Consider the following 25,446-nt stretch of genomic DNA (forward strand, 5'->3'; position numbering starts at 1 on the left):
TGGAGGACAGGATACCTGTGAGCCCTGCCCTCATGGTGCTTACCAGTGAAGTAAATAGACAAGTCAGCAGGTGGGTATAATATAGTATGATAAGTGCTGTGGTAGAAGTGGTTCAGGGACCTGTGGGTACAATCAAAACCAGTTGTTTTGAATTGTTTATAACTCATAGTGACCCCATGTGTGTTAGAGTAGAACTGCGCTCCATAGGGTTTTCATGGCTGTGACTTTTTGGAAGCAGATCACCAGGCCTATATTCTGAGGCATCTCTGGGTGAACTTGAACCTTCAACCTTTCACTTAGCAGCCAAGTGTGTTTGCCATTTATCATGACGTTGTTTATTGGTCTAGTTGTGAGGATTTTTGTTTTCTTCACATTCAGGCATAATCTATACTGAAGGCTGTGGTATTTGATCAGCAAGTGCTTCAAGTCATCTTCATTTCTGGCAAGCAAGGTTGTGTCAGTTGATTATTGAGTTGGTGCAACTGTGGGTGCAACAAGTGGGGACAAATAACACACACAGGGAGTCAGAGAAACCTTGATGGACAGTGGAGTTTAGTCCTGAAGGACAAAGAGTTCTCTCTCCAAGGCGGGGGGCCGGGGGGGGAAGGACAACTGGGCATTGGGAATGGTGTGAGAGAAACTGAAGTTTCCTTTCTCCTTTCATAGATTTGTGGTAAGTGTAGTCTTAGAAAGGGTCTGCAAAGGGGGTAGGGTGGGGTATGTGTGAACCTGAGGGTCTTGACAGCCAGATTCTCCCTGTCTCCAAGCACCCACCCTACTTTGCTCTGCAGTGGGAGTTGAGTAGCCCCAGAATAAATGGAGAGGCTGATGTTCGAACTTGGTTCTCTCTGGCTTTAAAGCCAGCACTCTTCACTATATTACATTGCCTTGTTCTGGGTTTATCATTCTGAGGTATAGAGTCTTTTAAGTGCTTAGCATGTGCCCAACTTAAAAGTAGATCCAAGAGAAGTAGGACACATATTCTCTGTCCTCAGGGAGCTTACAGTCTAGATGGGCCAACAGGACTTGGACTCAGGAAAGAACAAGACACCGAACAGCACAAGGCAGTGCTTTAAAAAAAAATTTAAAGGTAAATTCAGGGGTGGATTACACAGCAAGAAAGGTATCATGGGCTTACTTGTACTTACTTACTAGTCTGTAGTGAACAATTTCACGTAGGTTTTCACCACGTCTTTGCTTTGGCAAAAAAAAAAAACGTGAAATTGTTCGCTACAGATTAGTAAATAAGCACAAGCAAGCCTGTGCTTACGTTGTTTACTGAGTCATCTGCCCCTGTCGGGGATTATAAATTTGAAAAGAGGCTTTGATTCTGTAGGAAGGTGCTGTGGGGTTGGGAGAGAGACAGATGCCAGCCATACCTAGAAGCAAAATCTTTGACATGGTGAAAAAATGTGAAATTGTTTACTACAGGTGACCTGGTAAGCAAGGTAAGTACTGTGCTTACCTTGCCTATTGGATAATCAGCCCCTCTGATGACCTCTTGGGAGCTGCCATTTGCCCCAGTCACTGTCTTCATTATTATCTTTAATGTCTTATATTTCTCTGAGTTCTTGCTAGAAACTTGACCTTTGAGCCAGACCCTGAGGAAAGTGACAAAGACATTCCTGGCTGCCTGATTCCATAATAGTTTCAGAGCCTCAGCGGCTATATATATATTTTTTTTCTGGGCTGAATACTAGAATTTTTGTCCAGGGCTTATTGTCTTTGATTTTCTGAAGCTCTCAGTCCTCAGATGTGATTTTTGAACCAGGATGTTGGCATATTGAGGCCAGAGGAAAAGGCTTGGAGAGGGTACTCTTGCTGTTGTTGAGAAAGGCCAGTTAGCTAGAGTCAGGCTCTGCTTTCCAGGAGCTGGATCTGACAATTCAAGACATGTGCTCAGGTGTCCATAGTAAGGAAAAGGCTGATACATAATAAAAATTTTAGGGAAAAGGCTGATAGCGGCATGAAAAATCCCTTTAGCTAAGTCTCTACTCCTATTCATTTCAAAAAAATTTTTGAGGGCCTTCTTCAGTGATTCTCAGTGTGGTTGACAGCCTGCATCAGGGTCATTTTGTTGTTGTTGTTATTAGGTGCTGTCGAATCAGTTCCAACTCATAGTGACCCTGTGTACAACAGAATGAAACACTGCCTGGTACTGTGCCATCCTCACAGTCGTTCCTATTTTTCAGCCCATTGCTGCAGTCATGGTGTCAGTGCATCTCATCAAGGGTCGTCTTCTTTTTTGCTGACCTTTTACCTTACCAAACATGATGTCCTTCTCCAGGGACTGGTCCCTCCTGATAACATATCCAAAGTATGTGAGATGAAGTCTCGCCATCCTTACTTCTAAGGAGCGCTCTGGCTGTACTTTTGCCAAGACAGACTTGTTCATTCTTCTGGCAGTCCATGGTATATTCAGTATTCTTCACCAACACCATAATTCGAAGGCATCAATTCTTCTTTGGTCTTCTTTATTCATTGTCCAGCTTTCGTATGCATATGAGGCAATTGAAAACAACATGGCTTGGGTCAGGCACACCTTAGTCCTCAAAGTAACATCTTTGCTTTTTAACGCTTAAAAGAAGTCTTTTGCAGGAGATTTGCCCAATGCAATATGTCATTTGATTCCTTGACTGCTGCTCCTTCCATGGGTGTTGATTGTGGATCCAAGTAAAATGAAATCCTTGACAACTTCAATCTTTTCTCCATTTATCATGATGTTGCTTATTGGTCCATTTGTGAGGATTTTTGTTTTCTTTATACTGAGGTGTAATCCATACTGAAGGCTGTGGTATTTGATCTTCATCAGTAAGAGCTTTAAGTCCTCTTCACCTTCAGCAAGCAAGATTGTGTCAGCTACTTATTGAGTCTTCCTCCAATTCTGATGCCATGTTCTTCTCCATATAATCCTGTTGCTCAGCATACAGACTGAATAAGTACGGTGAAAGGATACAACCCTGACGCACACCTTTCCTGATTTTAAACATGCAGCATCCCCTCATTCTGTTTGAACAACAGCCTCTTGGTCTGTGTACAAGTTCCACATGAACACAAGTGTTCTAGAATTCCCATTCTTTGCTATGTTATCCATAATTTGTTGTGATCTACACAGTCCAATGCCTTTGCATAGTCAGTAAAACACAGGTAAACGTGTTTCTGGTATTCTCTGCTTTCAGCCAGGATCCATCCGACATCAGCAATGACATCCCTCATTCCACATCTTCTTCTCAATCTGACTTGAATTTCTGGCAGTTTCCTGTCAAAATACTGCTGCAGCCATTTTTGAATAATCTTCAGCAAAAGTTCACTTGTGTGTGATATTAATGATATTGTTTGATAATTTCTGCATTCTGTTGGATCACGTTTTTTTGGAATGGGCACAAATATTGATCTCTTCCAGTTGGTCGGCCAGATAGCTGTTTCCAAATTTCTTGGCATAGACAAGTGAGTGTTTTCAGCGCTGTATCCATTTGTTGAAACATCTTAATTGGTATTTCATCAGCTCCTGCAGCCATGTTTTTCGCCAGTGCCTTCAGTGCAGCTTGGACTTCTTCAGTACTGTCGGTTCTTGATTATATGCTACCTCCTGAAATGGTTGAATGTCGTTCAGTTATTTTTGGTACAGTGACTTACGTATTCCTTCCATCTCCCTTTCGTGGCTGCTGCATCATTCAATACTTTGCCCATACAGTCCTTTAGTATTGCAACACGAGGCTTGAATTTTTTTCTTCACTTCTTTCAGCTTAAGAAACGCTGTTCATGTTCTCCACGCCTTATCCTAGACCCAGTGGCTCAGAATCCTGGGGTGGGACTCAGAATATACATTTTTAATGAGCTCAGTGGCTGCTCCTGATATATACTTAGGTTTGAAAAGTTCTCATTTATTCTGTATGAAGTCCAGTTTTAAGAAATTGTTATTAGCTACAATGGAGTCTGTACCATATAAAACAGAACAGAACGTTGCCTGGTCCTGTGCCTTCTTTATGATGATTGGTATGCTTAATTCCATTTTGAGTGCCTTCCAACCTAGGGGGCATTGTATTTGACAGTATTCTGTTGTGATCCATAGGGTTTTCATTGGCTAATTTTTGGAAGTAGATTTCCAGGCCTTTTTTCCTAGTCTGTCTTAGTCTGGAAGTGCTGCTGAAACCTGTCCACCATGGGTGACATTGTTGATATTTGAAATATCAGTGTCATAGCTTCCAGCATCATAGCAACATGCAAACCACCACAGTACAAACGGATAGGTGGGTGGTAGTTCTAAGAACCATCAGGATGTAAAGATCAGATCTTGTCCTTGCCATCAAGGGGCTCACTGTCTATTGAGAGAGACCAACTTCATGTTTGTTGATACAAGGAAGAACACAGGCCACGTTTGTAGTGTGCACCTTATTGATCTACTTGTTACATAATAAGTAGAAAAGAAATGCACTTGGTTGACAAATGTCAAAAAGCATATAGTAGTCAGTGAGATTTTGTTTTTTTAATTTTATTGTGCTTCAGGTGAAAGTTTGTAGTGCATATTAGTTTCTCATTTAAAAATTTATACTCAAATTGTTTTGCGACATTGGTTGCAGTTCCTGCAATGTGTCACCACTCTCCCTCTTTCCACCCCAGGTTCCCTGTGTCCATTCTTCCAGTTTTCCTATTCCTTCCTGCCTTCTCTTCTTTGTTTTTGGACAAGCGGTGCCCACCTGGTCTGGTATACTTGATTGAACTAAGAAGCGCGTTCCTCATGTGCATTAATGTTTGTTTTATAGACCTCTCTGATCTTTAGCTGAAAGGTGCACTTCCAGAGTGGCTTCACTTCTGGGTTAGCAGGAAGTCCGGGGACCATAGTCTTGAGGGTTCCTCCAGTCTCTGTCAGACCAGTAAGTCTGTTCGTTTCTTTTTTTTGTGAATTTGTATTTTGTTCTACATTTTCCTCCTACTCTGTCCAGAACCCTCTGTTGTTATCCCTGTCAGAATGGTCGGTGGTGGTAGCTGGGAAGCACCTAGTTCTTCTGGGCTCAGGCTAGTAGAAACTGGGTTTATGTGATCCATTAGTCTTTTAGACTAATATTTTCCTTGTGTTTTTGATTTTCTTCATTCTCCTTTGCTCTGCATGAGACGGGGCCAGTAGATGTATCTCAGATGGCTGACTGCAAGCTTTTATTATTTTTTTTATTGTGCTTTAGATGAAGGTTTACAGAGCAAAGCAGCGTCTCATTAAACAATACACATTGTTTTGTGACATTGGTTGCCAACCCCATAATATATCAACACATTCCTCTTCTTGACCTTGGGTTCCCCATTTCTATTCTTCCAGCTTTCCTGACCCCTCTGGCCTTCTTGTCCTTGCCTCTGGGCTGGTGTGCCCATTTAGTCTTGTATACATGGTCGAACTACGTGTATTATTGTTAGTTTTATGACCCTGTCTAATTTTTGGCTGAAGGGTAAACCTCAGGAGTGACTTCAGTACTGAGTTAAAAAGGTGTCTGGGGGCTGTACTCTCGGAGTTTCTCGTGTCTGGCAGACCAGTAAGTCTGGTCTTTTTTTGTGAGTTTGAATTTTTTTTTTTTTAATTTTCTTTGTGCTTTAAGTGAAAGTTTACAAATCAAGTCAGTCTGTATACAACAATTTATATACACCTTGCTATATACTCCTCCTAGATGCTCTCCCCCTAATAAGACAGCACACTCCTTCCCTCCGCTCTCTCTTCGTCTCCGTTTGGCCAGCTTCAGACCTCCTCTGCCTTCTCATCTCCCCTGCAGACAGGAGATGCCCGCATAGTCTCATGCGTCTACTTGATCCAAGAAGCTCACTCTTCACCACTGTCTTTTTCTATCCCATAGTCCAGTCCAGTCCCTGCCTGAAGTGTTGGCTTTGGGAATGGTTCCTGTCTTGGGCTAACAGAAGGTCTGGGGACCATGACCTCCAGCATCCTTCAGTCTCAGTCAGACCATTAAGTCTGGTCTTTTTACAGGAATTTGAGGTCTGCATCCCATTGCTCCCTGCTCCCTCAGGGGTTCTCTGTTGTGTTCCCTGTCAGGGCAGTCGTTGGTTATAGCCAGGCACCATTTAGTTCTTCTGGTCTCAGGCTGGTCTCTGGTTTATGTGGCCCTTTCTGTCTCCTGGGCTCATAATTACCTTGTGTCTTTGGTGTTCTTTATTTTCCTTTGTTCCAGATGGGTTGAGACCAATTGATATACCTTGGATTGCCGCTGCTAGCGTTTAAGACCCCAGACGCCACTCTCCAAAGTGGGATGCGGAATGTTTTCTTAATAGATTTTATTATGCCAGTTGACTTAGATGTCCCCTAAAACCGTGGTCCTCAAACCCCCACCCCTGCTACGCTGGCCTTTGTAGCATTCAGTTTATTCAGGAAACTTCTTTGCTTTTGGTTTAGTCCAGTTGTGCTGACCTCTCCTGTATTGTGTGTTCTCTTTCCCTTCACCTAAATTAGTTCTTATCTACTATATTATTAGTGAAAACCTGTCTCCCTCTCTCCCTCCCTCCCCACTCTCGTAACCATCAAAGAATATTTTCTTCCCTGTTTAAACTATTTCTTGAGTTCTTATAATAGTGGTCTCATACAATCTTTGTCATTTTGCAACTGACTAATTTCACTCAGCATAATGACTTCAAGATTCCTCCATGTTATGAAATGTTTCATGGTTTTGTCATTGTTCTTTATTGATGCATAGTATTCCTTTGTGTGACTATACCATAATTTATTTATCCATTCATCCTTTGATGGGCACCTTGGTTGCTTCCATCTTTTTGCTATTGTAAACACTTCTGCGGTGAACATGAGTATGCACGTATCTGTTTGTGTAAAGGCTCTTATTTCTCTAGGATATATTCCAAGGAGTGGGATTGCTGGATCATATTGTAGTCCTATTTCTAGCTTTTTAAGGAAGTGCCAAATTGATTTCCAAAGTGGTTGTACCATTTTACATTCCCACCAGTAGCGTATAAGTATTCCAGTCTCTCCACAACCTCTCCAACATTTATTATTTTGTGTCTTCTGGATTAATACCAGCCTTGTTGGCTTAAGATGGAATCTTATCGTAGTTTTGATTTGCATTTCCCTAATGGCTAATGATCGTGAGCATTTCCTCATGTGTCTGTTAGCTACCTGAATGCCTTCTTTAGTGAAGTGCCTGTTTGAATCCTTTGCCCATTTTTTAATTGGATTATTTGTCTTTTTGTAGTTGAGTTTTTGCAGTATCGTGTAGATTTTAGAGATCAGACGCTGATTGGAAATGTCATAGGTAAGAACTTTTTCCCAGTCTGTAGGTAATCTTTTTACTCTTTTGGTGAAGTCTTTGGATGAGCATAGGTGTTTGATTTTTAGGAGCTCCTGGTTATCTAGTTTCTCTTCTGCATTGTTAGTAATGTTTTGTACACTGTTTCTGCTATGTATTAAGGCTCCTAGCCTTGTCCCTATTTTTTCTTCCATGATCTTTGTAGTTTTATATTTTATATTTAGGTCCTCGATCCATTTTGAGTTCGTTTTTGTGCATGGAGTGAGGTATGGGTCTTGTTTCATTTTTTTGCAGATGGATATCCACTTGTGACAGCACCATTTGTTTAAGAGACTGTCTTTTCCCCAATATAACAGACTTTGGGCCTTTGTCAACTATCAGCTGCTCATATGTGGATGGATTTATGTGTGGATTCTCAATTCTGTTCCATTGGTCTATGTATCTGTTGTTGTACCAGTACCAGACTGTTTTGACGGATGTGGTGGTATAATATGTTCTAAAATCAGGTAGAGTGAGGCCTCCTACTTTGATCTTTTTCAGTAAGGCTTTACTTATCTGGAGCCTCTTTCCCTTCTGTACGAAGTTGGTGATTTGTTTCTCCATCTCATTAAAAAATGTTGTTGGAATTTGGATTGGAATTGCGTTGTATCTATAGATGGCTTTTGGTAGAATAAACATTTTTACAATGTTAAGTCTTCCTGCCCATGAGCAAGGTATGTTTTTCCACTTATGTATGTCTCTTTTGGTTTCTTGCAGTAGTGTCTTGTAGTTTTCTTTGTATAGGTCTTTTACATCTCTGGTAAAATTTATCCCTAAGTATTTTATCTTCTTGGGGACTACTGTAAATGGTATTATTTGGTGATATCCTCTTCAATATTCTTTTTTGTTGGTGTAGAGGAATCCAACTGGTTTTTGTATGTTTATCTTGTATCCTGATACTCTACTGAACTCTTCTATTAGTTTCAGTAGTTTTCTTGAGGATTCCTTAGGGTTTTCTGTGTATAAGACCATGTCATCTGCAAATAGAGATACTTTTACATCTTCCTTATCAGTCTGGATGCCCTTTATTTCTTTATCTACCTTAATTGCTCTGGCTAGAACCTCCAGCACAATGTTGAATAAGAGTGGCGAAAGAGGACATCCTTGTCTGGTTCCCGATTACAGGGGGAATGCTTTCAGATTCTCTCCATTTAGGATGATGTTGGCTATTGGCTTTCTATAAATGCCCTTTATTATGCTGAGGAATTTTCCTTCTATTCCTGTTTTGCTCAGGGTTTTTATTATGAATGGGTGTTGAACTTCATAAAATGCTTTTTCTGCATCAGTTGATAAGATCATGTAGTTCTGTCTTTTGTTTTATCTATATGATGTATTACATTAATTGTCTTTCTATGTCTAACCATCCCTGCATACCTGGTATGAATCCCACTTGGTCATGGTGAATTATTTTTTTGATATGTTGTTGAATTTTACTGGCTAGAATTTTGTTGAGGATTTTTGCATCTATGTTCATGAGGGATATAGGTCTGTAATTTTCTTTTTTTGTGGTGTCTTTACTTGGTTTTGGTGTCAGGGACATGCTGGCTGCATAGAATGAGTTTGAGAGTATTCTGTCCTTTTCTACGCTCTGAAATACCTTTAGTAGTAGTGGTGTTAAATCTCTGAAAGTTTGGTAGAACTCTGCAGTGAAGCTATCTGGGCCAGGGTTTTTTTTTTTTTTGTTGGGAGTTTTTTGATTACCTTTTCAATCTCTTCTTTTGTTATGGGTTTATTTAGTTGTTCTACCTCTGTTTGTGTTAGTTTAGGTGGGTAGTGTGTTTGTAGGGATTCATCCATTTCTTCTAGGTTTTCAGATTTGTAAGAGTACAATTTCTCATAGTAATCTGATATGATTCTTTTAATTTCAGTTGGGTCTATTGTAAAATTACCCATCTCATTTCTTATTTGGGTTATTTGCTTCCTCTCCTGTTTTTCCTTTGTCATTTTGGTGAGTGGTTTATCAATTTTGTTAATTTTTCAGAGAACCAGCTTTTGGTCTTGTTAACTCTTTCAATTGTTTTTCTGTTTTCTATGTCATTTAATTCTGCTCTAATTTTTATTATTTGTTTTCTTCTGGTGCCTTAGGGTTTGTTTTGTTACTCTCTTTCTATTTTTTCAAGTTTTAGGGATAATTCTTTGATTTTGGCCCTTTCTTCTTTTTGGATGTATGCATTTATTGATTTAAATTGGCCTCTGAGCACTGCTTTTGCTGTGTCCCAAAGGTTCTGATAGGAAGTATTTTCATTCTCATTGCATTCTAGGAATTTCTTTATTCCATCCTTAATGTGTTCTGTAACCTAGTCTTTTTTGTGCAGGGTATTGTTCAGTTTCCAAGTGTTCGATTTCTTTTCTCTGCTTTTTCTGTTATTGATTTCTACTTTTATAGCCTTATGGTTAAAGAAGATGCTTTGTAGTATTTTGATGTTTTAGATTCTGCTAAGGCTTTATGACCTAATATGTGGTCTATTGTACAGATTTTTTTTTTTTTTTTGGTACAGATTGTTCCATGTGCTTTGGAAAAGAAAGTATACTAGGCTGCTGTTGGGTAGAGCGTTCTGTATATGCCTATGAAGTCAAGTTGGTCGATTGTGGCATTTAGATCTTCCGTGCCTTTATTGAGCTTTTTTCTGGATGTTCTGTCCTTCACCAAAAGTGGTATGTTGCAGTCTCCTACTATTATTGTGGAGTTGTCTGTCTCACTTTTCAGTGCTGTTAGAGTTGGTTTTATGTATCTTGCAGCCCTGTCACTGGGTGCACAAATATTTAGTATGGTCATATTCTTGTGGTATATTGTCCCTTTAATCATTATATAGTGTCCTTCCTTATCCTTTCTGATGGATTTAACTTTAAAGTCTATTTTGTCAGAAGTTAATATTGCCATTCCTGCTCTTTTTTGATCATTGTTTCCTTGATATATGTATTTTTTCATCCTTTTAGTTTTAGTTTGTTTGTGTCTCTAAATCTAAGGTGTGTCTCTTGTAGGCAGCATGTAGACGAATCGCATTTTTTTTTCTTTAATCCATATTGCCACTCTCTGTCTCTTTATTGGTGCATTTAGTCCATTTACATGCAGCGTAATTGTGGATAGGTATGAGTTAAGTGCCATCATTTTGATGTCTTTTTTCGTGTGTTATTGACAGTTTCTTTTTCCCACTGAATTTTTTTTGTGCTGAGTAGTTTATATATTGTCTTTTCCTCTTTTTCGTTTTTGTTGATTTTGTTTTTGCTGAGTCTCTATTTTTTCTTGATTTTATTTTGATGAGCGGGATTGTTAGTCTCCTTTGTGGTTACCTTAATATTTATCCCTATTTTTCTATGTTTAAACCTAACTTTTATTTCTTTATATTGCCTCATCTTCCTCTCCATATGAAAGATCTATGACTACATTTCTTAGTTCCTTTTTATTGTTTTAGCGTTGTCTTCTTCTACGTAGTAACTTCGCTGTTCCCGTTTTGAGTGTTTTTTTTATTTGGTTTAGTTTTGTGATTTCCCTATCTGGGTTGACATCTGATTGCCCTGCCCGGTGTTTTAGTCTTGGGTTGATGCCTGATATTATTGATCTTCTATCCAAAGAACTCACTTTAATATTTCTTTTAGTTTTGGTTTGGTTTTTATGAATTCCCTAAACTTCTGTTTATCTGGAAATGTACTAATTTCACCTTCGTATATGAGAGACAGTTTTGCTGGATATATGATTCTTGGCTGGCAGTTTTTTCCTTCAATGCTTTATATAAGTCATCCCATTGGTTTCTTGCCTGCATGGTTTCTGCCGAGTAGTTGGAGCTTGTTCTTATTGACTCTCCTTTGCAGGTGACTTTTCTTTTATCCCTAGCTGGTATTAAAATTATCATTATCTTTGGTTTTGGTAAGTTTGATTGTATTAAATCTTGGTGACTTTCTTTTAGAATCTACGTTATGTGGAGTTCAGTGAGCATCTTGGGTAGGTATCTTCTCATCTTTCACGAGATCAGGGAAGGTTTTCTGCCAACAAATTTTCAACAATTCTCTCTGTATTTTCTGTTCTTCCCCTCTGTTCTGGTACTCCAATCACTCATAGGTTATTCCTCTTAATAAGAGTCCTACATGATTCTTAAGGTTTCTTCATTTTTAAAATTCTTTTATCTGATTTTTCTTCAAATATATTGGTGCCAAGTACTTTATCTTCAGTCTCACCAATTCTGCCTTCCACTTGCTCCATTCTGGTCCTCTGACTTTCTATTGAGTTGTCTAATTGTGTAGTTTTATTGTTAATGTTCCGAATTTCTGATTGCTGTCTCTCTGTAGATTCTTGCAGCTTTTTAAATTTGTCATTATGTTCTTGAATAACCCTTTTGATTTCTTCTTCTGTTTTATCTGTGAGTTTTTTGGCTTGTTCTGTGTATTGCCTGATTTCCTTCCTAATCTCGTTCCTGATGTCTTGAAGAGTTCTGTATGTTAATCTTTTGTATTCTGCATCTGGTAATTCCAGGAATGCACCTTCATCCAGAGGATCCCTTGGTTCTTTGTTTTGAGAGCTTGTTGAGATGATCATGGTCTGCTTCTTTATGTGATTTGATATTGACCATTGTCTCTGAGCCATCTGTAAGTTATTGTATTAGTTTGTTTTATGTTTGCTTACTGTATCCTAGCTTCTTGCTTTGTTTTGTTTTGATATGTCTAAGTAGGTTGCTTGAGTGAGCTAGCTTGATTATCTTCACCCTAGAAGCTCTGATGTCCTATCAGCAGATGGCTAGAGCTGTTATCAGCTATATCAGCCTAGGAGTCCATTCACTTTTCTTGTATGAATTCAGCTCAGATGTCCAGGTAGCTGATCATCAAGTGTGTGGTTCAGGCTCTGTCCTGCAGTCTTAGAGGGTCAGGAGTAATTGGTGTAGGTACCAGTATCAGGTTGCAGCAGGGGGTCATGCTCTGAACAAGGCAGGGTGCTAAGCAGCGTCCTCCAAGTGCCTGTGAGGAAAGATGTTCCTGTTCCCTAGAGGTTAGAGGTGGGTGGGTTCTGCAGACAGACCATGGGTACCCAGTGTTTTTGGTTGTAAGGACTGGGAGGTACCAGTTATCCTTGGACCCCTGTTGCAGGTGGCTGGGTGACCTGAGTGGAGCTACCAGTCCTTAGGCCCCTGATATGGGTAGGTGAGGACCCTGTTTAATAGGCAAAGTGCTGTCAAATATCAAACACCCACCTCTCTACCACATAGCTGGAACAGTTGCAGTCTGCCAACAAGGGCATATTGTCCTGAAATAGGCCCACACAGGTCCATGCAGGGTGGAAAGGTATTCAAAGTCCATGGACTGTTTATGCCTGGACAGGAGCTGCTTCTGTCTTGAGCTCCCCCGGTTAGTGGCACTGGCTAATTTTCTTTTCCCCAAATTGTGGATTTATTCTATCTCTGTGGCTGGGAGAGTGGCTCAGAGCGCTCAGCAAGACCTATCTCAGGCCCAGGGAGATGAATAGCCACTGAAGCCAGCTTGGAGACGGGGGATGCGGTAAAATATATTCAAGTGCTTAGCTTTTGCCGAGAGTCCTGTGCTTCTCTGGTTCGGAGGTGTGAGTAGGCTGTGTGGCTGGCTTTTTCTCCCTGTGGAACCTGTAGCCGAACGCTACCACCAGTCCCCGCACTCACTCCTGGGAATTGTGTCTGCGGGATACTGGTGATTCAGGTCTGGTAAATCCTCTCCGTTTCTGAATTGTCTCTCCCGCCCCCTGCCACTCAGTCCTGTTTTGAACTTTGCCTTTGATGTGCAGGGCTCCTAGCTTGTTATAAATATAACCGTTTCACTTGTTTTTTCGGGTCTTTTTTGTAAGAGGGATTGCCGGAAGCACCTGGCTATTCCGCCATCTTGGCCCACGCCTCTGTGAGTTTGAATTTTGTTTTTCGGTTTCTCTAGTTCTGTCTACCCAGTGCCGTTGAGTCTGTCTAGGATCCTCTATTGTGATCCCTGTTAGAGCAATTGGTGGTGGTAGCCAGGCACCATCTAATTGTGCTGGACTCAGTCTAGTGGAGGGTGTGGTAGTTGTGGTCCATTAGTCCTTTGAACTAATCTTTGCCTTGTGTCTTTGGTTTTCTTCATTCTCCCTTGTTCCAGATGAGGTGGGACCAGTGGAGTATCTTAGATGCTGCTCACAAGCTTTTAAGACCCCATGTGCACTCACCAAAGTGGGATGTAGAGCATTTTCTTCATGAGCTATGTTATGCTGGTTGACCTAGATGTCCCCCAAGACTGTGGCCCCCAGCTCTCAGCCCTAGCAACTCATTCCCTTTAGATATTTGGATGTGTCTAGGAAGCTTCATATGACTTTGCCTTGATCAAGCTGTGCTGACCTCGCCTATATTGTGTGTTGTCTTTTCCTTTACCAAAGTTAACTCTTGTTTACTATCTATTTAGTGGTTTCCCTTCCCCAACCCACCCCTCCCTCTTAACCATCAAAGATTGTTTTTTTCTGTGTGTAAACCTTTTCTTGAGTTTTTATAATAGTGGTCTTATACAGTATTTGTCCTTTTGTGATTGACTTATTTTACTCACCATAATGCCCTCCACATTCATTGATGTTGGAGGTGTTTTGTGGGTTCATCATTGTTCTTTATTGTTGCCTAGTACTCCATTGTGTGTCTGTACCATAATTTGTTTATCCATTCATCTGTTGATGGACACTTAAGTTGTTTCCATCTTTTTGCTCTTGTCAACAATGCTGCAATGAGAATGGGTGTTCATATGTCTTTTCATGTAACAGCTCTCATTTCTGCAGGATATATTCCTAGGAGTGGGATTGCTGGATCATGTGATATTTCTATTTTTAGCTTTTTAAGGAGATACCATATCGCTTTCCATAGTGGTTGTACCATATGACCCTTTTTTTTTACATTCCTACCAGCAGTGTGTAAGAGTTCCAATCTCCCCACAACCTCTCCAACACTTGTTATTTTGTGTTGTTTTGATTTGTGCCAGTAATGTTGGGGTGAAATGGTATCTCATTGTAGTTCTGATTTGGATTTCTCTAATGGCCAGTGATCATGAGCATTTCTCATGTCTGTTAGCTGCCTGAATATCTTCTTTGGAGAAGTGTCTTTTTGTATCCTTTGTCCATTTTTTTAGTTGGATTATTTGTCTTTTTGTTGTTGAAGTATTTTATAGATTTTAGAGATTAGACCCTTGTCAGATATGTTGTAACCAAAAATTTTTTCCCAGTCTGTAGGTTCTGTTTTCACTCTTTTGCTGAAGTCTTTTGTTAAGTAGTTTATCTTCTGGTGTTTTTGCATTTTTAGTTATGCTTTGTTTTTTCTTTATGCCATGTATTAGGACCTCTAGTGTTGTCTCAATTTTTTCTTCCATGATTTTCATCATTTTAGGTTTTATATTTACATCTTTGATCTATTTTGAGTTAGTTTTTGTGTATGGCGTGAGGTATGGGTCCTGTTTCATTTTTTTTACAGATGGACATACAGTTTTGCCAGCACCATTTGTTAAAAACTGTCTTTCCTCATTTAATGGACCATAGGTGGATAGATTAACACCTGGATTCTTGATTCTGTTCCATTGGTCTGTGTGTCCGTGTTGTACCAGTACCAGGTTGTTTTGTCTACTGTGGCTGTATAGTAGGTTCTGAGATAGGTAGTGTGAGGCCTCCTGCTATGTTCTTTTCTTCAATAATGCTTTGCTTACCTAGGGTATCTTTCTTTTACATATAAATTTGGTGATTGGTTTTTCCATCTCGTTAAAGAATGTTGTTGGTATTTGAATTGGAATTGCATTGTATATGTAGATTGCTTTGGGTGGAATTGACGTTTTCACAATGTTGAGTCTTCATATCCATGAGCCTGGTATGTTTCTCTATTTATATAGGTCTCTTTGGTTTCTTGCAATAGTGTTTTGCAGTCTTCTTTGTATAAGTTTTTTTATGTCCCTGATTAGATGTATTCCTAAGTATTTTTACAACAACAGTTATAAATGGTATTTTTTCCTGATTTCCTTTTGAAAGTTCTCTTTGTTGGTGCATAGGAATCCAAATGGTTTTTTGTTTGTTGATCCTGTATCCTGCTGCTCTGCTGAATCTATTAGTTCTAATAGTTTTCTTGTAAAATCTTTGGGGTTCTGTACGTATAGGATCATATCATCTGCAAATAGGAATAATTTTATTTCTTCCTTTCGAATTTGAAACCCCTTTTTTTCTTTCTCTTGCCACATTGCTCTAGCAAGGACTTCCAGCATAGTGTTAAATAAGTGTGGTGATAAAGGGCATTCTTGTCTTATTCCCATTCTCAGGGGGAGTATTTTCAGCCTCTCTCCTTTGGGAATGATGTTGGCTGTTTGTTTTGTATCAATGTCCTTTATTATGTTGAGAAATTTCCCTTCTATTTCTATTTCATTGAGAGTTTTTTTTTTTTTTCCTATCAGGAGTGGGTGTTGGAGTTTATGAAATGCTTTTATCTGCAGTGATTGAGATAACCAAGTGATTCTTTTGTTCAACATAATTTGGTGGATTATGTTGATTGATTTTCTAATGTTGAACCATTCTTGCATACTTGGTATTCTCACTTGTTTTTGGTATATTTTTTGATATAATGCTGAATTCTATTGGCCAGAATTTTGTTGAGAATTTTTGCATCTATGTTTATGAGAAATGATTGGTCTGTAAATTTTCTTTTTTTGTGGTGTCTTTGCCTGGCTTTGATATTAGGGTTATGCTGTATTCATAGATTGAATTCAGGAGTATTCCTTCCTTTTCTATGCCCTGATATAGTTTGGGTAGTACTGGTGTGAGTGCTTCTCTGAATGTTTGGTAGAATTCTCCAGTGACTCTGTCTGGGCCAGGGCATTTTTTTTCTTGGGAGTTTTTTTTTATTACCTCTTCGATTTCTTGTCTTGTTATCAATCTGTTCAGATTTTTTACTTTAGTTTGTGTTAGTTTAGGTAGGCAGTGTGTTTCTAGAAACTTGTCCATTTTCTCTAGGTTCTCAGATTTGACTACAGTTTTTCATAGTACTTTGTTATGATCCTTTTAATTTCAGTTGGGTCTGTTGTAATGTCCCCTATTTCATTTCTTGTGTTAGTATTTGCTTCCTCTCCTGTTTTTTTTTTTTTTTTCTTCAAGTTTGGCCACTGGTTTGTCGAGTTTATTGGTCTCAAAGTACCAACTTTTGGTCTTGATTTTCTCTATTTTTCTGTTGTCTATTTATTTCTGCTGTAATCTTGGTTATGTCCTTTCTTCTGGTGGCTTTGGGCTTCTTTTGCTGTTCTCTTTCTATTTGTTTGGGTTGAAGGGCTAACGTTTTGATTTTGGATCGTTTCTTCTTTTTTGATTTGTGTGTTTGTTATTTTAAATTGACCTCTGAGCACTGCCTTTGCTGTGTCCCCAATGTTTTGGGATGATGTATTTTCCTTCTCATTTGATTCTAGGAGTTTTTTTTTTTTTATTCCGTCTCTGATATCTTCTATTCAGTTGTTTTTAAGCAAGGTGTTACTCGTTTTCTTGTATTTGATTTTTTTCACTTGCTCTTCCTGTTATTGATTTCTACTTTTCTGGTGTTGTGATCAGAGAGAATGCTTTGTATTATTTTGATGTTTTAGATTTTATTGAGGGTTGCTTTGTGGCCTAAAATGTGGTCTGTTCTGAAGAATATTCCATGTGTGTTGGAAAAGAATATATTCTTTGCTGCTGTTGGGTGCAGTGTTCTATATGTGTCTATGAGGTCAAGTTGGTTGATTGTAGCCTTTAGATCTTCTGTATCTTTGTTGAGTTTCTTTCCAGATGTTCTGTTCTTTTCTGAGAGTGGTACGTTGATGTCTCCTACTATTATTGTGAAAATACCTATTTCTGTTCTAAATGCTGTTAGAGTTTATTTTATGTATTTTGGGGCCCTGTTGTTGGGTGCATAGATACTTATTCAGGTTATGTCTTCTTGGTGGATCGTACCTTTAATCATTATGTAATGTTGTTCCCTGTCTTTTATTGTTGATTTTGCCTTAAAATCTATTTTATATGAGATTAGTATTGCTATTCTTTCCCTTTTTGGTTACTATTTGCTTGATGTATTTTTTCTGTCCTTTGAATTTTAACATATTTATGTTTTTGTATCTAAGGTACATCTCTTGTAGACAGCATATAAATGGCCCGTGGTTTTTAATCCATTCTACCATCCTGTCTCTTTACGTGTGCTTTTAAGCCATTTACATTCAGTGTGATTATTGATAGGTACGAGTTTATTGCTGTCATATATTTTCTTTTTGTAGTGCTGACATATTCTTTGTTCCTCTTAATTTCCTGTTTTGAGTTCCTTTTGTTTGTGGATTTTCTTTTAATTTCTTTTGTTATTATAGGTTTTGTGTTTACTGAGTCTGTATGTTCTCTTTTTTATTCTGATAACTTTCTTTGTAGCAAGATTGAAATTTACCCTTATCTTCCTAAGTTTGAGCCAGTATTTATTACTTGATATGGCCTTGACTTCCTCTTTATTTGAAAGTTCTGTACCTATACTGTTTATTTCCCTTTTTATTGATTTGATATTGTCCTCATTTACAGATTCACATCTCTGTATGCCTACTTTAAGTCTTTTAGCTTTCTTTTATTGCTGAGAGTTCTTTACCTAGGTTGGTATCTGGCTGATGTGTTCCTGTGTCCTAGACTCCAGTTGTTGGTTCACTAACTAAAGTACTCCCTTTAATATTTCTTGTATATTTGTTTTGTTTTTATGAATTCTCTTAATTTCTGTTTATTCTGGAAATGTGCTATTTTTGTCATTGTATTTGAGAGAGAGTTTTGCAGGATATATTATTCTTTGTTGGCAGTTTTTTTCTTTCAAGGTTTTGTATATGTCATCCCATTGCCTTCTTGCCTGCATAGTTTCTGCCGAGCAATTATAGCTTAGTCTTATTGTTTTCCCTTAAGTGACTTTTTCATTTTTCTTCAGGTGCTTTCAGTATTCTTTCTTTGTCTTTGGTTTTGGCAAGTGTGATTATGATAGGTCTTCATGATTTTCTTCTGGGGTCTGTCTTACCTGGAATTCTTTGAGCTTCTTGAATCGTCAGCTTTTTGTCTTTCATGATATTTGGGAAGCTTTCTGCCTACAAATCTTCAATAGTCTTCTCTGTGTTTTTTTGTTTTTTAAATTTTCTCCCCCTACTCTGGAACTCTGATCATGTGCAAATTTTTGCTTTTGATTGTGTCCCACATAATTTTTAAGTTTTCTTCATTCTTTTCTGTTTTTTTCTCAAGGTGGTATCCATGGATTTGTCTTCAGTCTCACTGATTCTGTCTTCCATAGTTTCAAATTTGCTTCAAAACTTTCTATTGAGTTGTCTGTTTCTGAATTTTTGTTTTTTAATCTTTTGGATTTCTAGTTGCTTTTTTTGTGATTTCTAATTGTTCATTTATTTTGGTGTTTTTTTTCTTGTATTATTTTCCTGAATTATTCTATTGCTTTGTCTGTGTTTTTCTTGATTTGGGCTATATTTTCTTTGGCTTAGTCTGTGTTTTCCATGAGTTTGTCTGTTTTTTCCTTGTTTTCATTGATCTCTTTCCTAATCTCTTGGAGAGCTCTAAATATTTGTCTTTTGAATTCCATATCAGATAGTTCTACTGCCTTTTCTTGTACCAGAAGGTCACCTGATGCATTATTTTGGTCACTTGCTGGAGCCATCCTGTCCTGCTTTTTTGTATGTTTTAATGTTGTCTACTGTCGCTGAGACATTAAGATACTATCTTCTTTCTTTATTGCATGTTGTTTTGTTTCATCCTGCTTCTTTGTTTTGTTTTGGTATGTTAGGGCAGGTAGGCAAGGTGTACTTTGCTGCTTGCTTGTCTGTGGGCATGATTGCTCTCACTACCTTGTTGGGGTGGGCAGGGCAGCAGCAGTTGGGGTGAGCCCGCTTCACTGTATACTGGTTTGGTGAGGGCAGACTGGGTGGGCACTGCCTGCTGTTATTAGTCAAGTAGTGTGGAGCACTCACAGCCGCTTGCCAGATGGGTGGGGGTGTCGAATGGGGCGTGGTATAGGCTCAATTCCCATTGTTCAACAGCTGATTGAGTGGTAGAAGGAGGGGTGGTACAGGCCTGGTGTGACAGTAGACCTATTGGGGGTGCTCTAGCCACGGTGGTGCAGTGGGGGCCTATGGGAATGGGGCATGTGGCATATGCGGCTAGGTGGGAGGGAGAAAGAAAGGAAAAAGGAAGAAGAAAAAAAAATGGCAACATGCTGGGAGCTAATGTGTGGAGGTGTTGCTGACCTGTGGCCTGATGGGAAGGAGAGTAGGTGGTGTACAGGGTTAAGTGGATGGGATAAAGGAAAGAAAAAAAGAAAAAGGAAAAGAAATTGATGGTACTTTGGGGGCTGGTTGGTGGGGTTTGGGTGGACCCAGGGCAGCAGTGGGCTAGTGGGCCAGTGGCACTCTGTTTGTGGGGGCTGATAGAAAGGGGGGATGGTGATGTATAGTGCTAGTTGGGAGGTAAAGAAAAGTAAGAAAGGAAAAAAATGGTGACATGGAGGAGGCCAGCAAGTGGGGTTGAAGCAGACCTGGTGCTGGTGGGAAGGGAGGGGAGGTGGCTAACTGGTCTAGGTAGGAGGGAGAAAGAAAAGAAAAAAAAAAAGGCATTGTGGTGGGGAGCTGGCGTGTGGGGGCAGGGTGGACCCAGGATGGCTGTGGTCGAGTACACTGGTGGCTTTCTGGCTTTGGTGGTGTGACAGGGGCCTGCAGGACATGGGAGAGGTGGCATACGGGATTGGGTGGAAGGGAGAAAGAAAAGCAAGAAAAAAAATTGTGGTGCACTGGGGGCTGGTGAGTGGGAGTGGCAGTGGGCCCCGGGACTGTGGAAAGGGAGGGGAGGTGATGTACTGTGCTAGGTGGGAGGGAGAAAGAAAAAAAAAAAAAGAAAAGAAATGGTGGTACGGTGTGTGCCAGCAGGAAGAGGGGGAAGGGACATATGGCGCTAGGTGGGAGGCAGAAAGAAAGGAAGAAAGAAGAAAAGGGTGCACGTTGAGGGGAGCTGGGGAGGCCTGGAGTGGGGGGCTTATATTATAGACCCCAGTGGTGGGGGCTGGTGGGGTGGGAGGGTTCTTCCTTCTGCTCACCAGAAGGGTGAGGGATGGGAAAGTGTGTTTCTCTGGTTACTGGATGCTCTGGCACCTGTTGGGAGCTCCATGAATTTGTCTTCCCCTACTCCATGTCTGAGGTTGTTGCTGGCAGTGTTTCAAGATGGCCATGCTGTGCTCTGTTAGTTTGTAGGGGACCTCAACTCTGTCTCTCTCCTTGTTCTATGTTTTCTGTCAGTTTCTTCTTCTAGTTGGTGTTTGATCTAGTTTTTTATTCCTTCATTGATGCTCAGGGTTCCAGGATTGATGTTTGTGTCTGTTTTAGTTTTTTGGATCTTTGCTGCAGAGGAATGGTGTGGTGTGTCTGTCTAGGGTGCCATGTTGGCTTCATCTCTAGTCAGAGAGATTTTATGGAAAGAAAAGTCACCTGTAGAACTGTAAAATATTCTGCATTCTTTCAACTGTAGGAGGAGTGATGATAGAGAACATAGGGAGAGTTTCACTTTGTAAAAACTGGTTTCAGGAAAGGCTGAGATGTTCATGGACCACTCTTCACTTTTAAAATGGGATACTCAATTTACGATAACAATATTTTAATGAGGAAAACCATCCACAAATGAAATAAACAGTAATTAAAGGTAGGGTGGAAATCCTGGTGCTGTAGTGGTTAAGAGCTGTGGCTGCTAACCAACAGGTTTAGCAGTTTGAATCTACCAGGCACTGCTTGGAAACTCGGTGGGGTAGTTCTACTCTGTTCTATAAGGTCACTATGACATAGAATCAAGTAGATGGCAACAGATTTACAGAGGTGGGGCAGCCCATGGTCTTTCTGGTTCTACCTCAGAGTTCTAACTGAAGGCCAGCAACAGAAGGGCTTTGTGTAGCAGACAAAACGTTAACAAGCAGGGTAAAAAAATTTTTTTGAATTATTAAAATACTTCCCCTGAATCTAAGAGTGACATCTGGGTATACTCATAGTGTTTCTCCTGCTGACTTGATGAAATAAAAAAGTCAGTGTAAATAATAAATTATGTCATTGCACATCTCTGTTTTCTGTTCTATGTGAGGGCATCACTTTCTGGAAAAGCTTGAAGTGGGACACTTTAGACACTTATTACCTGGCAACCTGTGTAAGTAGGGTTGGGTCAGGGCAATTGTAGCAGTCTGCTGCTGAGAGATCTCTCCCTGCCTCTTGATATCACTAGGAGAGGTGGGCCCACTCATAGGATAAGAGAGGAGGAAGAGAGTCAGCAATATTCCATGAGGTACAGAGAAAGTAAGAAAGAATTGCTAGTGGAAGAGATAGCTTGGTGGACGAGGTGGCATTTGGAGTGGACTGAAAGGATCATCATGGAATAAGAAGACAAATATTATTATTATAAAATATATGTGTAATCTATATCATGTAATATTATTAGGATTCTTATATTACAAATGAAAGAAAACCCAACTCAAGCTAGCTTCAACTTTACTGCTTAGGTAACTGGAAAGTCTAGAGGGAGGGTAGATTTCAGCAGGTTGATCCAGCAGCTCAAATGATGCCCTCAAGAACTCAGTTTTGGTTTTTCTTCCTGTTGCCATTCCTAGCATCAAAAGGCCATAGTCTCTTCTTATTCACCATTTCCAGGCCTGGTATATGTGTGGATTAATTTTAGTCCTTCACAGAGATCATGGTATGTGAGGGTGAACATTTGAAGTAGTTATGGTGTTCAGTTCTGACATGCATATAACACAAACCTGTGACTACTTACTTCAATTTAGTGAAGTGCTGTACAAGGCAGTGAGTTATCCATCACATTTGGAGGTCACTGGCCCTTTGAGGCCTCCTATCCTGCAGAATACTTAGAAGTTAAGAAAAAATGGCGAAGAAAGTCATTCACACAATTTGGGGGTGGGAGTGGTGGTTAAGAGTGTGTTAACCGTGACTCTTGAAATTTTTATTCTCTTTCTCTGCAATGTTGTGTGACTGTATATACTTGGAGGAAGGCATTCTAGATTCATAAGTCAACCTCAGGGGTACAAATGGAAGATGATGGTAGTTTCTGATCTTCAGCTTTTAAGTCATAGACTGCTTTCCAAAATTTTTGAGTGTGGTGTCAGAGCCTCAAAAAGAGAGGCAGGCTATGTACAGAGCCCTGGGATAACATCTGAATTATGATGTCTGTGTCTTCTTTTCCTCAACCCACAGTGGCTGATGGACAGAAAATGCTCCTAAGACCTTGAATCAAACCATAGAATAGAGGAATAATTCAAGTTTGACTTTTTAAAGAATTTTAAATCCCAAAATAGGACTCTTAAGAAAATGCACATGATGTTTTCTTTTTTCCTTCCCTTTTAAGCTTAATTAGGTTCACACTTAGGTAATGGGATGAGATTTAGGGGGGAGTTTTGTTAGTAAGAGCTTAACTGTATACCAGAATTTCCCTTTTCCGACAACCGTCATTAAAAATAAATAAATAAACAACTCAAAACTCCAAATAAAAACACATTTACTTGGTGTTGCCTCTGTCTGCCATGAAGCCATGCCTATGGTAGAAAAACATTTTCTGAATCTATCTTAGAATCTTCAACTATTTTTGATAAAAGGTTGTTCCTTTTATCTTCTGAATTTGAAATTTCATTTTCATGGAAATTTTTGGCCTTTTTTTTTTTTTTTTTTGCCTATTCTTCAGTGCCTTTTCCTTATCAGGATTGAACCATGACTGAAATATTCTTGCAAAGATTTCAGTTGAGTTTTTCTTAGAATTGACACCCCACCAACCACCTTAAGTACTCAGTAAGCCTTTTCTCTGATCACCAGAATTCCAGCTCAGATCCTCATCTTTCTTTTAGTTTCTTCTATTATTTTCACTGTAGTCATCGCTTCAGAAAAGATACTGTTAACGGTAACGTGGAGACTTGCAATTCAGGTCATGGATCCCTCTACGAAAGGCAAAAACTCTAATTAAGGTACTTTCTGCCTCTTTTTTTTATCCCCATCTCAATTTCTTTTCTGTTCCTAATGCATTTTGGGGAGAGGATGAGCTAACTAATGCAATAACCCAGACCAAATAACCCTAAGGTCATCTTGGAGGAACTTGAAATGATCCTCAAAGAAAACTTTATCCAGGAGTTTTTCAGAATGAAACCCTAACAAAAAAACCTGGTAAAGGCCCAGTAAGTATTTTGTTTGAAATTGAACTGGCCTTGTCTTTGCCATTGGAACTGACCTCCCTCGTGTTTCTGGTGGCCCCTATCCTTGGAGGAACAAATACTACTTGAGCTTCCAGGAGGAAGCAGTGTGGCATAGTGGAGAGTGCACCAGATTAGGAGGTGGAGATGAGGACTGTTCTGATCCATCTCTGTCACCAAATTGGCTGTATGACTTGGGCAAGACCCTGAATTACTCTCTGCATTATAGTTAAAATGAGGGGCTGGGTTGGATGATGTTTGGATCATGTGACGCAAGGTGAAAGCACCTCCTTGCTGTCCGACTTCATTCCTTGCCACTCTACTCCAGCCCTGTTACCCTCACTCTGGCCCTCTCCCTTACCTGACTTGGCTCATGTCAATCTCATCTGAGATGCCTGATATACCTCCTCTCAATTGTCTTCCCTTGCCTACCCAAATCTTAACCATCCTTGTAGGGCCAATATATGTTACTGCTCACCTTTCCTAGCTACTTGGGTCCTTAATGAGCTAGTCCTACTCAGAATTTCTATGGTACTTTTGGTCTATTCCATATCGCTCAACACAACTATATATCAGACCCAGTTGTTCTTTTATTGTAGTATGTTTGATCTGGAAGGGACTGTGTGTGCAAGCCTTGCTTGACATTTAACTACAAGAGCCTTGAGGACCAAAACTTGTACCTTCACTATGTCCCCCATAGCACCCAGCATAAGCTGGGCAAATAATAGGCATCCCACTGATCTTTGGAGATTAAAGCCTAGAATAGGGAGCATGGAAGTGTTGGTGTTTCAACTACTTACTTGCATTAAGTTTAGTTTGTGAACGAAAGCAAGGGATGAAATTTAAGCCCAAACTATCCAAAACACATTTTTTTCTCTATCATTCTCTATGCTGATGTGCTTTCTCTTTCTTCCATGTTCCTTGTTTTTGGGGAGGAATTTTTCCCATTTAGCTCAAAACCTTCTCGCCCATTGTTTATTCTGATATTCTTTCCATTATCTAGAGGCATTCTACTCACTGCTGCTTCTGGCACCAACACCCAAAAACCCGTTGCCATTGAGTCGATTCCAACTCGTAGTGACCGTATAGAACAGAGTAGAACTGCTCCATAGGGTTTCCAAGGAGTGGCTGGTGGATTCGAACTGGCTTAGTCCCTGGAAATCATCATCAGGGTTGCAGTGTGGTTAAAAGCCTGGGCCTTGGTGTCAGGGAGACCTGAGTTTAAGTTCTGCCCTGACACCCCCTAGCTGTATGTCATCAGGCAAGTTATTGAGTCTCTCTAAGTATTAATATTTTCTCCTGCTGTATTAGCTTCCTTGGGCTGCCATAACAAAATAATACAAACTGGGTGGCATATAAGAACGGAAGTTTATTTTCTCACAGTTTTAGAGGACAGTTCAAATTAACATGTTGGCTGGGCCATGCTTCCTCCAAAGTCTCTGGGAGAAGCTCTTTTTTAGTCTCTCTCAGCTGAAAGAATTGAAAAAATTGAAGTCTCTAGTTGCAGTAGTGAAGGATTCTATGGGGAAAATATTAAACGACTCAGGGAGCATCAAAAGAAGATGGAAGGAATATACAAAGTCACTATACCGAAATGAATTGGTTGGCGTTCAGCCATTTCAGTAGGTAGCATGTGATCAGGAACCGATGGTACTGATGGAACAAGTCCAAGCTGCACTGAAGGCATTGGTGAAAAATAAGGCTCCAGGAATTGACGGAATATCAGTTGAGATGTTTCAACAAATGGATGCACAGTGCTGGAAGTGCTCACTCATTTATGTCAAGAAATTTGGAAGACAGCTACCTGGCCATCTGACTGGAAGAGATTAATATTTATGCCTATTCCAAAGAAAAATGATCCAACTAAATGGAGAAATTATCAAACAATATCATTAATATCACATGCAAGTAAAATTTTGCTGAAGATTATTCAAAAGTAACTGCAGCACTACATGGACAGG

The 25,446-nt window shown here is 39.7% G+C and overlaps 2 protein-coding genes across 6 annotated transcripts in view; both read left to right on the top strand.

Moving 5' to 3' along the window:
* Nucleotides 1-25,446, top strand: part of LOC135227856 (leucine-rich melanocyte differentiation-associated protein-like) — a 464,639-nt gene that overhangs the window by 117,976 nt on the left and 321,217 nt on the right. The window contains exon 4 of one of the 4 annotated variants that reach the window (XM_064269080.1): nt 1-25,446. This exon is cut by the window's right edge and continues 8,291 nt beyond it. The exons of the other annotated variants lie outside the window; for them this stretch is intronic. Coding sequence (XP_064125150.1) covers nt 1-49 — 49 coding nt within the window. The 3' untranslated portion in view covers nt 50-25,446. 4 annotated transcript variants of the gene reach the window in all.
* LRMDA (leucine rich melanocyte differentiation associated) overlaps nt 1-25,446 on the top strand; it is a 1,290,642-nt gene that overhangs the window by 107,060 nt on the left and 1,158,136 nt on the right. The gene's annotated exons all lie outside the window — the stretch shown is intronic.

Source organism: Loxodonta africana, chromosome 16 (genome assembly GCF_030014295.1).
Source record: "Loxodonta africana isolate mLoxAfr1 chromosome 16, mLoxAfr1.hap2, whole genome shotgun sequence".
NCBI classification, from domain to species: domain Eukaryota; kingdom Metazoa; phylum Chordata; class Mammalia; order Proboscidea; family Elephantidae; genus Loxodonta; species Loxodonta africana.